Source organism: Arachis ipaensis, chromosome B3 (genome assembly GCF_059453495.1).
Source record: "Arachis ipaensis isolate K30076 ecotype BB chromosome B3, ASM5945349v1, whole genome shotgun sequence".
NCBI lineage: Eukaryota > Viridiplantae > Streptophyta > Magnoliopsida > Fabales > Fabaceae > Arachis > Arachis ipaensis.
This window is the reverse complement of record NC_142438.1, coordinates 23,401,309-23,418,413: the sequence shown is the minus strand read 5'-3', so window position 1 is coordinate 23,418,413 and position 17,105 is coordinate 23,401,309. Positions and strand designations below refer to the sequence as shown.

General features: G+C 35.2%; 1 protein-coding gene across 4 annotated transcripts; it reads left to right on the top strand.

Moving 5' to 3' along the window:
- The first annotated feature begins 989 nt into the window (after nt 1-989).
- Nucleotides 990-16,789, top strand: LOC107629818 (homeobox-DDT domain protein RLT2). 4 transcript variants are annotated; one of them, XM_016332714.3, is made up of 18 exons: nt 990-2,031; nt 2,181-2,666; nt 3,837-3,910; nt 4,624-5,049; nt 5,126-5,215; nt 5,297-5,461; nt 5,540-5,762; nt 6,252-6,352; nt 6,443-6,529; nt 6,604-6,756; nt 6,884-7,036; nt 11,733-11,942; nt 12,047-12,727; nt 12,809-13,369; nt 13,714-14,304; nt 14,432-14,536; nt 15,182-15,442; nt 15,615-16,789. In XM_016332714.3, exons 1-18 carry the CDS (start codon nt 1,911-1,913, stop codon nt 16,440-16,442), a joined length of 5,316 nt encoding a protein of 1,771 aa, XP_016188200.1. In that variant the 5' UTR covers nt 990-1,910; the 3' UTR covers nt 16,443-16,789. The 4 variants fall into 4 exon arrangements, with proteins under 4 accessions (XP_016188200.1, XP_020974101.1, XP_020974100.1 ...); XM_021118442.2 differs by having other exon boundaries at nt 6,225-6,352; nt 6,962-7,036; XM_021118441.2 differs by having other exon boundaries at nt 6,225-6,352.
- The last annotated feature ends 316 nt before the right edge of the window (nt 16,790-17,105 follow it).

Here is a 17,105-nt window from a genome sequence, read left to right as displayed (position 1 = left end):
TTATTTTAGCACCTTTAATTTGCAAAGTTTTAAATAAAAAAATATGGTGAAGAGTGGGAAAAAAGAATGAGGGTAATGTAAATAAGTAAATATTTAGGATGTATTTGTTTATGGAATTGAAATTGAGTATTGGATTTTTAAAATATATAAAATGCATGTATGCCACAAGCTTAGGAAAATTTTTTAAATAAAAAAAAATATTTTTCTTAAAATAAATTAAAACAAAATTAAATACTAAAATAAATTTTTTTTTGGAAGGATAAAAATTAAGGTGAACCTCTTATGATTTTGGTCAAAATTAGATGGATTCCACCTAATTATATATGTTATTTCTTTTAAACATTTATGATATTAGTTTTAATATGTATTTATATTAATGGTAAAAATTCGTATGGTTAGCAAATTATATTTAAAAACTTAACAAACTTAGTTTAATATAATTTGATTAATTTTAAAATTTAAAATTATGTTAATAATTAATTATTTAATATTATTTAAAATTATGATTTAAAAACAAACACTAATTAATTTAAACTCAATATAATTTATACTAAATATGAGATCAAAATATCAATTAAAATTTAAAATGTTATGATTTGAATTTGTCAATTTATTTAATTTTTAAAAAATAAAAATACTTAAAATTGAAAAATAAATAACTAAACAAAAATATTTTTTTAAGAAAATTGAAAATGTATTTTTACATTAAGAAGCTTTGTTTAAACCAAATACAACTTTAAAATTCTAAGTTATTTTTTAAAATCCAATTAAATTTTATTTGAAAAATTTATTAATTAATACTCAGTTTTTCTGGACACTTTTTAGTTTTTACCACGGTAACAAATGAGCGTATAATACACGCGCGGAAAGGGGTAGTGTTCATGGTAGAGGTGAAAACTGAGTACGAAACCACACCCCTATGGGCTATGGCCCTATCTCTTTTGTTCAATGCAAAACGATAAAACGAAACTCCAGTCGCACAAAGCCACAAACCGTTGAAAGTTTGAAACGAACGAAATGGTTAAGATCTAAGGATTTGGAATTGGAGCACCCCATTCCAACCCCAAAAGAAAAACACAAGAAAAAAGTTAGAGAGAGAAACCCTCAAAAGATTTAGAGAGAGAAACACACGAAAACCACGATCATACTCGGAAAAGAAAAAGAAGTCAGTCAAGTCATATATCCACAACAATTCCTCTCGCTCTCTCAACACGCATTAAATCTGAATTTACTTTTTTCTAGAATTTCATTTCTCTTTACTCTCTGTGGAGCATTTTATCGAACACATTACGGTATATACAAAAGCTTATAAAATTTCGAAAAAACGAACAACAAAAAAACAATTTCATGGCTGTGATTGGGGACTGGGGCAGCATTACTGCTCGTGGTTTCTTCTTTTTTAATCAGAGATCATCATATTTTAAACAAAATCAACTTCTCAATTTTTCGTATGAGTTGTATAGTTTAGCAAATTTTCTTCTTCTAATGCTGCTTCATTTCCCACCATAATTGGTTTAGTCTTGAATATTCAACTATTTGCATTAATTATTATTATCGTTCTTTCGTTATTCCCAAAATCTAACCACGCATCACAATCACGCACCTTCTCAGAAGAGTGAACTTCAACGATTCCCGTAGAGAGAGAGAGAGTAGCTGAATGCTAGAGAGAGTAGCTGAATGCTAGAGAGAGAAACTCTGAATTCGTGTTCCCAACCACTCCTTTTGGCTCAGATTCTTGGATGAAAAAAAATCTGGGTTTCTTTCCCTTCTTGATTTTCATCTGTGTTTTTGGTTTCTTGTGTGATTCTGAGTGTCGATTTTGTTTTGGTTCTTTTTTATTTTGGGGGCTTTCTGTGGTTCTTTGTTTCTGGGTCTGGGTATTCGTGCAAGTGGAACTTTGATCTTTGGGTATGGAGGGTGGTGGTTCAGAAGAAGAGAAGAGGAAGGAGAAGCCAGCGGAGGTTGAGAACAAGATCAAGCGCAGAATGAAGACTGCTTTTCAGTTGGAAGTTCTGGAGAAAACTTATGTTGGTAAGGGAAGCTTTTAGCCATTTTTGAATAATTTTGTTGTACCCCTTTTGCGTTTTGGTTTTTCCCATAGTTTTGGTGGATTGTGAAGTGAATTTTGTGTTGAAATGTGAAACTTTGGGCTGTGATGATTGTGCATTTCTTTGGTTCAGGGGAGGCTTACCCTTCAGAAGCAGTGCGAGCTGAGTTATCTGCGAAGCTGGGTCTGTCTGATCGTCAACTGCAAATGTGGTTTTGTCACCGGAGGCTGAAGGATAGGAAATCAGCACCAACAGCGAAGAAGCCCCGAAATGATCACCCGCCTGTGGCACCGGATTCAGTGCCCGAAGGAGAGGGTCTTGAGCAAATGGCAGTGGCTGATGCCATGCATGATTGTGGTTTAGCTTCTGGGTTGAAGCCATTTGGATATTCGGATCCGAGGCGAGTTGTTCCAAATCCTTCGATTTCCTTTACTGGAAGAGGAGCTGGATTGCCAACAATGGAGAACAATAGTTACTATGAACCACATCAGGCCATCGAGGTGCTGCGAGCAATTACATTTGTGGAGAGACAGTTGGGTCAGCCATTAAGAGAGGATGGACCAATTCTGGGAATGGAATTTGATTCCTTGCCCCCAGGGGCATTTGGTGCCCCAATAGGTAAACTTGTTTTTTCAACCTAAAATCATTAGCAATACTACTAAAGTGGCTGTTGCAATTAACATCTGTAGGACAAACATAGCAAAGGGGTGGGAACGGAAAGGTGATGCCATTTTATTTTAATGAGAAAAATGATCTGTAATCCATGCTTTTGGCATAGATGGGTATGAATACAATTGAGAGATGGGGAGTAGAAGACTTATAATAATGGCATTTCTACTGTAGTGCTAGATGATTAGATCAATAGATGTTCTAGAGTGAATCTAGAGAGATTGGAAAGCTATCCTATGCTTCATAGATTACTCTTTTATTGTTTTTTCTGCTCATGTATAGAGGACCTCTTATTCTCTATCTTGTATTATTTTTTCTCTCTGTCTTAATGAAATTCTTCTTTTATAAAGAGAAAAAAATCTTTAATAAGTAGCAGTGTTTCCAAGTTCCAACAATATTAGAGATTTAGCATGTCCAAGTTCCAATAATATGGAGTGCATATGGCCTCAATGGATTAGTTACTTTTGTGTCTTATAAATGTGTATCTAATAAGTACAGCTCTTATACAAATGCTTTTGTGCATTTGCATGGGATAATTTTCATTGCTTATTTAGTAGAACAAACATAGCAATGTGCTAATAATTAAGCATATGAGAATATGCTAGAACCAACTTATGTATGTCTAAACTTTTTAAATTAGCAATGCCTGTGGGAATGCCTTAGTCAAGTATCCTAGCATAAATACATTTTAACATTAAATGTGCCTCACGTTAGGGTAATTTAAATTTGTATGAGTTTTTCTTAAATGAACCCGGTCTTTGTCTAGATTTGATTAGGTAATTATCCATTTAAATTGTGGGATATTTGGTAGTTAATATGTGAAGCGAATGAGATCTATTTATAGGCTTTTAAACATGTATCTCCATTTTGAAAGTTGGTACTTTGAAATTTTTTTCTTTCGTTGTAAGTATTTTTTACACTCAAAAGACAGCTTTCAAGGTCAATAATCACACTTCTGATATTTGAAAAATTTTAAGGAGTGATTATGAAAGGGTTATTCAATCATATTGTTCTTAAAGTTATGCACGAGAGAAGTTTCGCTTGTTTCATTTGGGATGGCTTTATGCTCCTCTAAGCGCTAAAGCTTTGATCCCTCACCAATTTCTTATATTATTCCAGAGGAAGTGACACTGGGACAGCATAGGCATTCTGGAAGCCCTTTCGAGGCAAAAATTTATGATCAACGAAACAAGGTTTTATTTCTTTTCTTTTTTCCATTATTTATTTCCTTTATGCTCAGATTTAAATGTGTGTGAGGAAAGTGTTTTTACTATTTTAACCTTAAAATATTCATATACTTTATATCTGTTCCTTCCTTTGTTATTCTTTTCATTTGTCATAAACAAGGTCGGTAAACTTGTCAGAAGTCTAAACATGACTTGTAAACTTATAAGGGTTTACGTTTTTTTTTTGAATAACATTGAAAATATAATATAATATCTAATTATAATATATTTATTCATAGTAATTTAAAGACAATTCAGAACTTGTCTTGCAACATCATATTGAGGCAAACACAAATCATAAATCCTAAATTAAATTTAAATTCCAGAAAAAAAAGTAACAGATCAATGCTTAAATATGTTAAAACTGTTATCATAAATTTAGCGAGTTCTAAATAAAAGTGCTTTTTTGTAAGATACTGTATTTTGGTTAATAAGCGACCTAATTTTGACTAAATTTGTTAATTCACAAGTCATAATAGTACCTTAGCCTACCTAAGTTTATCCTAGTTTACCCAAATTCACTTGACTTGTAGTTTCCAAACAAGTTAACAAATAACAGTCACCAAGTATACATGCTTGACTTATCTTAAGGCGAGAAGGGGGGGGGGGGTGTTAGGGGGTAATAAGCTGCTTATATGCACTTTTATGTTTTATCTCTTGGATGAAATGTTCGATTTCAGGGCATTCCAAGGACTCTCCACGAGTATCAATTTATTCCAGAGCAGCTAACTGTTAGAAATGAGACATTTGACAGAGTTGCCCCCACTATCCATTACAGTTCTCCTGATGGCATTTCACATTCCAGGACTTTACTACCTAGCCAGAAATCTTTGCTTGGTGGGAATGAATCTACACCATATGGATATGGAGTTCAAGATCAGATGCCTGCTTTGAATCATTTGTCTCAGCATGTCAGGCAGAATCATGTTTTGCCTTCTGCTTCTGGACAGATTGAGGGTATTCCACGAAAGAACACATTTGTTGATGTAACAGTTGTTACTCATAGTGGGGTTCACCCAATAACTCTGACCGACACTGCACTAGTGCCATCTGACAACACGGTTATCCATGAGGAGGAACCTTCAAGGCTTCAGAGGAAGCGAATGGTATATAGACCTGCAACACCATGTTTATTTCCATAGAATGGTTGCTTAGTGCTTGCTGACTCATCTTTGCTTGCAGAATGAAGAAGCTAGAATACGACGTGAACTTGAAGCTCATGAGAAAAGAGTTAGAAAAGAGATTGAAAAACAGGATATTCTAAGGCGAAAGGTTTGAGTCACTCTCAACTTTTCTCCCTTTGATATAAATTTATTTTATGATATAGCTAATACTGTCATGCCATACATTAAGAGGGAAGAGCAAATAAAGAAAGAGATGGAGAGGAATAACCGTGAAAGGCGGAAAGAAGAAGAAAGGTTGTTACGTGAAAGACAGCGAGAGGAGGAGAGGTACCAAAGAGAACAGAGGCGTGATCTGGAGCGTAGGGAGAAGCTTTTACAGAAAGAATCAATAAGAGTATGTAAGATTTTTCTACTAATTCACTCTGATCTGTTAAATGAAAATAAGTGATGCTAATCTTAGTTATTCTTATAGGCTGAGAAACTGAAACAGAAGGAAGAACTACGCAGGGAGAAAGAGGCAGCAAGGATCAAAGCTGCTTATGAGAGAGCTCTTGCCCGCAGAATGACCAGAGAATCAATGGGACTTATTGAAGATGAACGTCTGGAACTCATGGAACTAGCTACATTGAAGAAGAGACTTCCTTCGATACTGGCTCTTGATTATGAAACTATGCAAAATCTCGAGTTATATAGAGGTGAAGACATATTCAATGGGATTATGCATCTTGTGTTTATCTGCTTCCTAAAGATTACACTGTTTGGAAATTGAAGTTGATTTGTGGTATTTTTAATTTTTCTCATCTGTTAACATCTATTTCATTTTGACTGAAATGAAGTGGTGTCTACTTTGTGTGTGTGTGTGTGTGTGTTGTGTTTTGGCTTTTCTTTTTTGGGAAAAAGGGGGGGGGGGGGGGTTATGAAATAATGATGATGACAAAAACCTCAAGGTTAACTTTTGTACGAATTCTTCTTGTCTTTATAACTGTACGAGGGATAGGAATTTAAATATTTTTATGGTCAATTAGGTGTTTAAACATAAAAAATGAGCGTCACTTTGAAATCATAATTTTAATTGATTGTTTTGGCTTAAAATATGACTCTCATTTTGGTTTAGCCTGTGAGTCTTATGGTTGAAAAATTCAATGCTCATCTTCAAGGGAGCCATTGTTGGAATTTGTTTTCAGATGGGCAAACACCATTCCCACCCGAGTCTGTGCAGTTGAAAAAACCATTTTCAATCCAACCTTGGTCAGACTCTGAGGAGAAAACAGGAAATCTTCTCATGGTTAGATTTTCTTTTTCATATATGTATGTATGTATGTTTGGCATTCTTTATAAGAAATATGCTAAAACTTTCTGATCACTTCATTTTTAGGTTTGGAGGTTCTTGAATACTTTTGCTGATGTTCTTGGAATATGGTCGTTTACCTTGGATGAACTTATTCAAGCTTTCCATGACTATGTAAGTTATTTCTTACCTGGTTAAGCTTGTGATTTCTTGCAATGGATTTGGTTTATCTCTTCTTAATATTGCAGGATCCAAGGTTGTTAGGTGAGATTCATATTGCTCTTTTGAGATCTATTATGAAAGATATTGAAGATGTTGCAAGAACTCCCTCCACTGGATTAGGAGGTAACCAAAACAATGTTGCCAATTATGGTGGGGGGCATCCTCAAGTAGCTGAAGGGGTAAGTTTTTATTTTTTTTTTCCTCCAACAGCTTTAGAATTTAGGTTTACATTCTCTGTTCCTTGCTTAACATGAAAAGGTTTGTTTTAATAACGTGGAAAAGGTTTATTTTACTTACTGTTCTCAGGCATATGTGTGGGGTTTTGATATAAGAAATTGGCAACGGCATTTAAATCCATTAACATGGCCTGAAATTTTGCGGCAGTTTGCTTTGTCAGCTGGATTTGGCCCAAAATTGCAGAGACATAGTGAATCGGTGCATCCTTGTGATAACAATGAGGTGATTTATATTTTTCTGTTAATTAATTATTTTGACTGGCTGGCTGTGTTCAACAATCATAGTTTCTAGCTTGAGTAGTTGCCTTCTTCTTTGCCATTATTCCTCTGCACACAATTATGCAAAGAGGGATGATAGGCATGCGCACAAGAATAGTACATTGACCACTCATCCCCCTTAAAACTAAGGTTAAATAGAAATTAAAGTAAAAAAAAAAAAATGTCTTGAGAGAAGAGAAGGATAGTACAAAGTTGGATGAGATAGAGATGTTGTCAAACTACTAAATCATACATATATGTATACTATATACTACGAAAAATGTCAAACTTTAGTATCTGTACCTAAATGGATCTGTACTTGCATCAGTGCATAGCATCGACAACGACAACGACGTCATTGAGTTCTATCATATATCATGTCTACAAAGAAACCGTTTACATGTAGATCTCGTTTGACCACTTCATGGATGATCTTCCTAGGTTTTCCTCTGCCTTTCACTCTTTGTCCATCTTTCATTTCATCCACCATCCTGATTGGGTGTTCTGTCAGTCTTCTTGTCACATGTTCAAACCACGTGAGACACGATTCTATTATCTTTTCCATAATAGGTGCTACTCCAACTCTATTTTATATCTTCGTTCCTTATTCTATCCATTTTAACATCTTCATCACTGCTACACTTAACTTATGTTGTTGTTCCCTTTTGGTCGTCCAACATTCTGTACCATAAAACATAATCGGTCTGATAGCAGTGTGATAGAATTTATCTTTAAGTTTTAAATGCATTTTTTTGTCACATATAAAATCAGACGCACTCTGTCATTTTGACCAACCTGCTTCGATTCTATAATCTACATCATGTTCAATCTTTTCATTATCCTGTATGATGTACTTAAGATACTTAAAATTTTTAACTTTTTGTAGGATGTTTTTTTCCAATCTTTACCTCTGTATTAGAGTTTTTCTTTCGGTAGCTGAACTTACATTCCATATATTCCGTCTTGGTATGGCTTATGCGCAGACCATATATTTCTAGAACTTCTCTCCGTAAATCTAATTTTTTATTTAGGTTTTTTCTTCACTCTCCCATAAGGACGATATCATTGGCAAAAAGCATACACCATAGCACACGTTTTTGGATATGCTCTCTGCGTACTTTCAGGATTAATGTGAAAAGATATGAACTTAAGAATTATTCCTTGTGTAATCCTATACCAATAGGAAATGCGTGTGTCACACTATCTTAACTCTTCACACTGGTTGTAGTCCCATTATACATGTCTTTAATTGCACAAATATATGCGATTCTTATTCTCCTCCTTTCCAAAATCTTCTATAAGACCTCTATTGATACCCCATCGTATGCTTTTTCTAATTCAATAAACATCATATGTAGATCTCTTTTATTATTACGATACTTTTTCATCATCATTCTTAATAGATATGTAGCTTCGATGGTGGATCTGCCTAGCACAAAACCCAAATTGGTTCTCTTTTACCTGTGTCTCTTGTCTCAGCCTTCGTTCTGTCATCCTTTCTCATAATTTCATGGTATAACTCATGAGTTTGTTCCTTCTATAATTTGCGCAATTTTGTATATCCTCCTTATTCTTGTAGATAGGTATCAATGTGCTCTTTTTCTAGTCATCTGATATCTTCTTTGACCTTAAAACCTCATTAAAAAGCGTGGTTAACGAACTAATGCCTTTCTCTACAAGGTTCTTCCAAATTTCAATCGAAATATTATCGGTCCTACTGCCCTGTCATTTTTTATCCGCTTTAGAGTCTCTTTTATCTCGAAGTCTCGAATCCTTTGATAGCAGTCGAAGTTTTGATCTTCTTCCCTCATGCATAACCGACCAAGGTTCGGAAGAGTCTTCTGTCCTTCAATAACTAATTCATAAAAGTAGCTCTTCCACTTTTCATTGATCTTCTCATCTTGAGCCAAAACCTCTCCATCTTTATTCTTTATGCATTTAAGCTGAACCAAGTCTCTCGTTTCTATTTATAAATTTTTCCCGTTCCTTCGTGCCTAAAGACTGGTAGAGATCCTTATACGCTCTTGTTCTTACTTCACTTACAACCACTTTTGTCTTTTTCTTAGCCTCCTTATATTTTTTCCAATTATCTATATTACGGCACAAAGTCAACTATTTAAAGCACACCTTTTTTGCCTGATCTTTTCTTATACACTCGTATTCCACCACCAGGATTCCTTGTCTCTTGGTCCTATCTCTCTAAATTCACCAAAACTTGTTTTTACTGTTCTTCTAATAACTTCTGTCATCTCCCTCCACATCTCTGCGCTTCTATCCTTTTCTCATTTTGCCTCTTTTCCTATCCGTCTTAGGAAGCTTCTTTATTCCTCATCTTTCATCCGCCACCACCTCGTCTTTGGATTCTTCGTAGGTCGTCTTTTCTTCAACTTTTGCTCAACGCGAAAATTCATGACGAGCATCCTATGTTGTGTTGTTAAACTCTCTCCAAGAATAATTTTACAATTAATGCAAAATTCCGGTCAATTCTCCTCCACAAAAAGAAGTCGAATTGAGAGCTTGTCATGCTCCTCCTATAAGTTATAAGATGTCCGTCTCTCTTTTTAAAACATGTATTTGTGATGAGAAGGTCAAAGGTTGAGGAAAAGTCTAAAATAGTTTTATTCTCCGTATTGACCACCTCAAAACCATGGCTTCCGTGAATATTTCCATATCCAGTCACAGTCACTTCTCTTCCAACATGACCATTTAAATCTCCTAAAAAAATTTTATCTCTCGAAGGTATTTCTTGGATCAAACTTTCTAGATCCTCCCAAAACCTTATCTTGTGTTGCTCGTCCAAACGCACTTGCGGTGCATAGGCGCTAATCATATAAAAAGTACTCCCATTCACCACAAGTTTGATAGAGATGATCTGATCACCCACCCTCTTGACATTCACTATGTCCTTCTTTCATTGCTTATCCACGATAATATCTACCTCATTCCTATTATTCATTTTTCCTGTATACCAAAGTTTGAATCCGGAGGTATCCAAGTCCCTAGTCTTTGCACTGATCCATTTTGTTTCTTATAGGCACATGATGTTAATCTTCCTCTTTGTCATGGTATCCATCACCTTCATGAATTTTCCTGTTAGAGTGCCTATGTTCCATGTCCAAAATCTCAACCTTCTGTCGCTCTGACCTTTACTTTTTCCTTTGTGAACTAGCTTATTTACCCTCGCCCGTTCACAAAAACGTGGGAACTCTTGCTCATTTAACATTACATCCGAGCACCGATGCAGTAGCTCTTGCTCATTTGACATTGTACGTGGGTCATACAGCGCGTTGCTTTCGGGCAACGACCTAGGTTTAGCGCAATAATGTCTTTAATCCATGTCATGAAGATTCGACTAAATTTTTATGTTGGCTGTCGAAAACTTAACACAATCCTCCTCGTTTATCCGAACTTTGGACCGGCTATGTACTGCAGGTGTAGCATCAGTGCATAGCATCATATTGTCAAAATCTTATTATACTAAAGTCTAATCATGTATATTTATCCATGCCGGCTCATCTTTAATTGGAACTTTCCTTTTATTGTCCACATTTTTCTTCCCCATTGTAGCATTAATACGTAAAGTTAAAACTTGTTCCACAAGGAATTAAAAAAATATTGATTGACTGACACCGTGTGAACTAAGCTTCTAATTGTTTGTCATTGAATCAAATGCAACATGAAGCTACAATGGGTATGAGTATTAATCACAGCTAATCTAAAATATAATTTAACGAAATATTTGGGTAAAAAAAATTTAATCACGGAATACAGTACTCCCATAAATAAGTTATGAATAAATGTAAAACAAAAAGGTTTTAAAAGACCTAATGGTGAAATACATAATCTTAGAATTTTTTTTATTATAAAATAATACTCTGATCAATTATCTAATATTTTTTTTATCATGAGTATATTAAAAAATATCATATAATTAATTGGAATACTATATTTTATTGTAACAATTTTCTTTAACTAAGAATATATATTTCGTTATATTGTATTATAGTTTTTTTTTTTGTATTTTTTATCAATATTTATTTATGATATTAAACTTAGTTAAATTGATAAATATATTTAAATGTAACACTACTTTTATCAACATTAATTTATTAATTTACTTATTTTTAATTATTAATTATGTATAAAAAAATTATTATTCCACGAGGTGCTTGTTCGTCTCGCGTTTCCAACTTGAATGCGCCTTTACTTTCAGCATATCCATAGCGGAATGTGCTAAACACTTAGCGTTTTTGCATAGGAGGCGCTTTCGTGATTGGTGCTTTCTACATGGAATACAGATTTGGATTGGCCGTCTCTGAGTCAGTGTGCCAAAAAAATACGAGGGCACTAGTTTGAAAAGGGTCACGTTTTGGTAAAAGGTTTTAAAAAGTGTTATACTGGAAAAAGGCCTCAATTTGGAGAGGAATATTCTGCTAACTCTTATCATTTTTTGCGCAGCAATGACCTAATTACAAAATTCAAAACAGTATAAGAACCCAATTAAAAGCTTTTAAATTATAGGGATTTAGTTTCAAATTTGGTTAAACTATAGGACTGTCAGAGTAATTTAACCCAAAAATTACATATTAGGAACAAAAAACATTCTAAGCATTTCTTAAAAACTGGTATTTTTCTTTATTTTCTTCGGGTTGCAAGTGCAGGGTCATGATTGTAAAGACATAATCTCTCATCTACGCAGTGGAGCTGCAGTAAAAAATGCAGTTGCTATCATGCAAGAGAAGGGATTATCTAAGCCAAGTAGATCAAGACATCGCTTGACTCCTGGAACTGTTAAATTTGCTGCATTTCACGTCCTTTCTGTTGAAGGGAGCAATGGCCTCAATATATTGGAAGTTGCAGAGAAAATTCAGGTGTTTTGTGCAATTTATTTTATTTTTTATTTTCTTTTTATGTTTTCCTGGATGTCTTCTTCTTGAAACTGAATTATTCAGGCATTCCTATGTTCTTTCTTTAGAAATCTGGGCTCCGTGATCTTACAACAAGCAAAACTCCAGAGGCTTCTATATCTGCTGCATTGTCTAGAGACACAAAGCTATTTGAAAGGATAGCTCCTTTGACGTATTGTGTACGTCCTGCATATCGAAAGGATCTGTCTGATGCTGAAGCAATTTTTTCAGCTGCCAGGGAAAGAATCAGGATATTCAAAAGTGGATATATGGATGCTGGTGAAGCAGAAGAGGGGGGAAGAGAAGATGATTCTGAAAGTGATGTAGCAGAAGATATTGAAACTGATGATTTAGGAGCTGAAACTAATATAAAAAATGGGGGTTTCAGTTCTGTAGAATTTAATTCAGAAACCGTAATGAGAATTAGAAAGGACACTGGTAAGGTTTCTCAAACACTTGGTTGCTATGACCATGAGAAACTGGATGAGGATATACTGTCAATTGTTTCTGAAGGCATTGATATGCACAAAGGGATTAGTGCCTCTTGTGATATTGCTGTTTGCAGCAATGATGTGTCTAATCCTAATCTTGAAGGTATGGATATTGATGAAAGCATTCCAGATGAGTCGTGGGTACAGGGGTTGATGGAAGGAGAGTACTCTGACCTCAGTGTTGAGGAGCGTCTTAATGCTCTCGTTGCTTTGGTTAATGTGGCAATTGAAGGGAACTTAATTCGTGTTACACTTGAGGTATTCCTCATTTTAAAATCATTTTCTATTGTTGTGGGTTGCCTTAAAAATATATGGTTTTCTGATGAGCAGATATTTCAGGATCGTCTAGAAGCTGCAAATGCTTTAAAGAAGCAGATGTGGGCAGAAGCACAGCTGGGTAAACGTCGTATCAAAGAGGACTACTTTGTTAAGATGCATCCTGTATCTAATTTCAGCAACAGGAGTGAATCAAATAGTGCATTTCCATCACTTGAGGACAAACAGAAGCCATTCCTTTCTGTTGATAACAAGAATGACGAGGCTTTATTAACCCCTCTTGGCCGGTGCAATCAGATCAACGAACTACTGGAAAATCCAAATCATATTGAGAGTTCCTCATTAGAAGTTAGCCACCAGCTCCATCAAAGTTCTGCTAACCAAGATAATTATTCTCTTCAACAATTTGGATTTGCTCCTGAAAAATCAAGGTCAAATATAAAATCTTACATTGGTTACTTGGCAGAACAAACCTACATGTATAGGACATTGCCTCTTGGCTTGGATCGCAGACATAACCGATACTGGCAGTTCATTGCATCTGCTTCTCCAAATGATCCTGGTTGTGGCAGGATTTTTGTGGAGTTGCATGATGGTTGTTGGAAATTGATTGATTCTGAAAAGGTATTGCTTCTGTGAGATTGATGTCCATTATATGATTTCCATGTGAGCATTGTGTGCCATATGGCGGCATTTTTCATTGTTTAAGTCGTCACACCCTGTCTAGCCTGATGTATTTTATCCAAGAGATGTCTGTTACTGATGTTTTGCTTGTGGAAATGATCACCTCAGTGTTATGAAGTTTGTTGTTTATTGGAAGTTGTTTGATGTCTTCATTTCTTGAGCATTTAGATATCAAGTTTAATTCTCATTGATGTCATGAACTAATTCTTTCTGTTGCATGTGCATTTTTTTGTATCCATGTCATGAACTAGTTGGGTTCTTTTATGTATTCCATTTACTTACAGGGATTTGATTCCCTATTGGGTTCGTTGGATGTACGTGGGATCAGGGAGTCACACTTGCATATGATGTTGCAAAGTATTGAGATGGCGTTCAAGGAATCTATTAGAAGGAATGTCCATAATGGTGATGCAAGAATGGAGAATGGGGACACTGTCAAGAGGCTCAAGACAGAAGCTTTTGAAGTGGATACGAACAATTATTGTAGTGATATTCACCATCCTACATCTGTGTGCATCGATAATTCAGATGCTTCAGAGGTCTCGACATCTTTTGCAGTTCAGCTTGGAAGAAATGAAGCTGAAAACAGGGATGCTCTTCTGAGATATCAGGACTTTGAGAAATGGATGCTAAATGAATGCCTAAATTCGTCAATATTATGTGCCTTGAAGTTTGGGAAGAGGAGGCGTAGCAAACTGTTGACTGTGTGTGATTCATGTCATGATGTTTATTTCTTTGATAGAATCAAATGCCCTTCCTGCAATAGAACTCTCAATGCTCACGGCAAGGCAAAGATTGACACTGATTATTTTCATGTTTCATCTTATCTTCCTTTGAGAATGAGATTGCTGAAGGTCTTATTGTCAATTGTTGAGGTGATGACCTACTTTTATTTTGTTTGGCAATGATTTTTAGCATTTAGATAATGTGTTTCCTTATTGTTTGTTTCTGTTTCTTGTTCACTGGAAGTCTGCAACTGATCATATTTAGCCATGGTGGTAGGTTTCAGTTCCCGAAGAAGCTTTTCACGGTATTTGGACCAACAGTTATAGGAAATCATGGTGTACAAAACTGGATGCTTGCTCATCAACTGAAGACCTCCTGGAGGTTATATTTCAACATATCTTTGATAGAGCATGCTTTGGAACTTCAACTTGTTTTGCTACTTGTTAAGCATTTTTATACTGGCCTGTCATATAGTTGTCATCATATTGTCAATGATAAATCCTTGATCTTCCTTTCTCATTACAAAAAGTATAACTAATGCTAAATTGATGGTTGGTTTTGAAGACTGTTTAAGTGTTAATAATTGAATTTGTAGCTGCCAAATGTTTTTCGAAGATTACAGGAGGAAATCTAGGTGATTACTATGGTTGATAGATTTGCCATGTTTTGAACACTGGTACCCGGAGGAAATAACATAGCCTTAAATGTAAAATTGTGGACAATAATCTCTTAAATTTTCCCTATTGCAATTTTATGGTGTATACAAGTTAACACTTTCTTCTGAAATAGTAATCTGTATATGTGTAGTTATTCTGACCTAACTAAAAGGGTATATGTCTAGTTATTTGTAAGTTAAGCATCTCAAAGTATAGTATTTCTGCTAATGTGTTAAGATTTGGGTTTTTTTTTTTAATCCAAATCAGTTTGTCCTCCTTTTTTAATAGCCTGAAGCTACTTGAGTATCTGTGATGTATTCTTTTGTTCTAAGCTTGTTATTTACCAGTTAATAATGTGTTACACTTTCAGATATTAACTGTATTAGAAAGCGCTATAAAGAGGGAGTATTTGGATTCAAACTATGAAACTACCTCTGAGCTGCTGGGTTCGAGAAGTTCTTCTGGATGTCCTCCAACTAATGATTTTGTAGGTGCTGAAAGGATACTTCCATGGGTGCCGTGCACAACAGCTGCGGTGGCTCTGAGACTCATGGAACTCGATGCATGCACCTCTTACACCTTTCAGCAGAAGATGGAGTCTGAAAAGGATAAAAGAATTGGAATTGTTATGGTGGGTATTTCTGATTCAATATAGTAAACTTTTATATGAATTTAGACATATTTATTCGATAGGAACCATATTTGAGTTTCTGAGTTAGAGTTGGTTGGCATGCCATCAATAGAATTTTGATCAAATTATGTTTTCTCGTTGAAAAATTTACGCCAGTCCTTGTCACTTTCAGAAGCTTCCGACAAAATATGCTTCTGCCAAATCATCTTGCCGTGATAGTGCAATTGAAGAAAGAGGACAAACGTCCCAACAGGGACAAAGATCCCGGCAGGGACAAAGCATGCATAAGGTTAAGCATACTGTTGAAAACATGGTTGGTCTTGGTGCTGGCCTTGCAAGCTACAGCAGAGGACAAAGGTCCCGACAGGGCCGGAGCCATTCTTGTGCGAGTGGGAGATCACAAGGACGGGTTCTTAGTTCAAGACATGATTCTAGAAAGAGAAGCACGACCTCTAGCAGCATGAGAATAGGAAATTTACTTGGATGGAAAGGGAGATCATGTAGGCATGCAGAACAAAATGTACGTGCTCGTCGGAGTGTTCGAAGTAGACAGAAACCGGCTGTCAAGGTCTGTGTCACTGGTGTTGAGAAGGACACTCCAGATGATATCACAGGGTATACAGCTGGTATCTTTATCAATGAAAAGATGAATGGAAGTGAAGTGGAAGCTGCTGCTAGAAGTGCTAGCAGCTCAGAAAAATTGGCCTATGAAAATGATATTTATCAGTCAACAGTTGATGCGTATGAATATCTAATTGATGATAATAATGATGGATATGAGGGTGGATTTAGTGGAAAATCTGAGAACTTTGTAGAGGGGAGCAACCATAATGTGGATGATGATGAAAATGAGGACGTTGATGACAATGATGATGAAGACGGACAAGTTGATGTTGAAGATTATATAAGCCACAAATCAGATACTGACGCCGGAGAAAATGCCGACCAGAACATGGATCCTAATGGAACAGATTCAACCTCATCAGAGTCCAGTGATTAAAGAAACATGCCATGAATAAAGTGACACCATAGTGTTTGTAGGATAATTCTGAATATATATATATATATATATGCGCTCAAGTAATGTAGGAATAGGTAAATGGGTAGGTACTCGGGATAGAATTTGTAGAATACAAAAATGTGCAAGGAAATTTGTTCTCCCCTCTCGTTAAATGATGGCATCGCTGGGAGAAATTAGATTCGTGGACAGCAAAATCATCTCCTAGACTTGATTTGTATTATTTGAGTGAGTTTGGTCATGTCAATCTGAGAATGATAACGTGTTAATACTTAAACATAGTGTACAGAGAGTTGGGTACTCAAATCATTTCTCGCCTTTCCATAAAATTTTTATACCATTTGATCCTATTAAAGTTGAATTTCTCAACCAAACCACCGAATTCAATTCACACAATTGACAGATTGCATTAGACGTTTTCATGTCTAAAAAAAAATTATTATATTAATGTTCCTAAACTTTATAAAAAGAAGATATATACTTTTTTTTTCATATCTTTAAAGATTTATTTGTCCAAATAATTTGATTAAAATAAAAACATATATATATATATATATATATATATTGTTTTTGTAAATTTCAAGAATCTAGACGTAATAAAATAAGAAAAATTTTTTAGAGATCTATTTATATTTATAACATGAA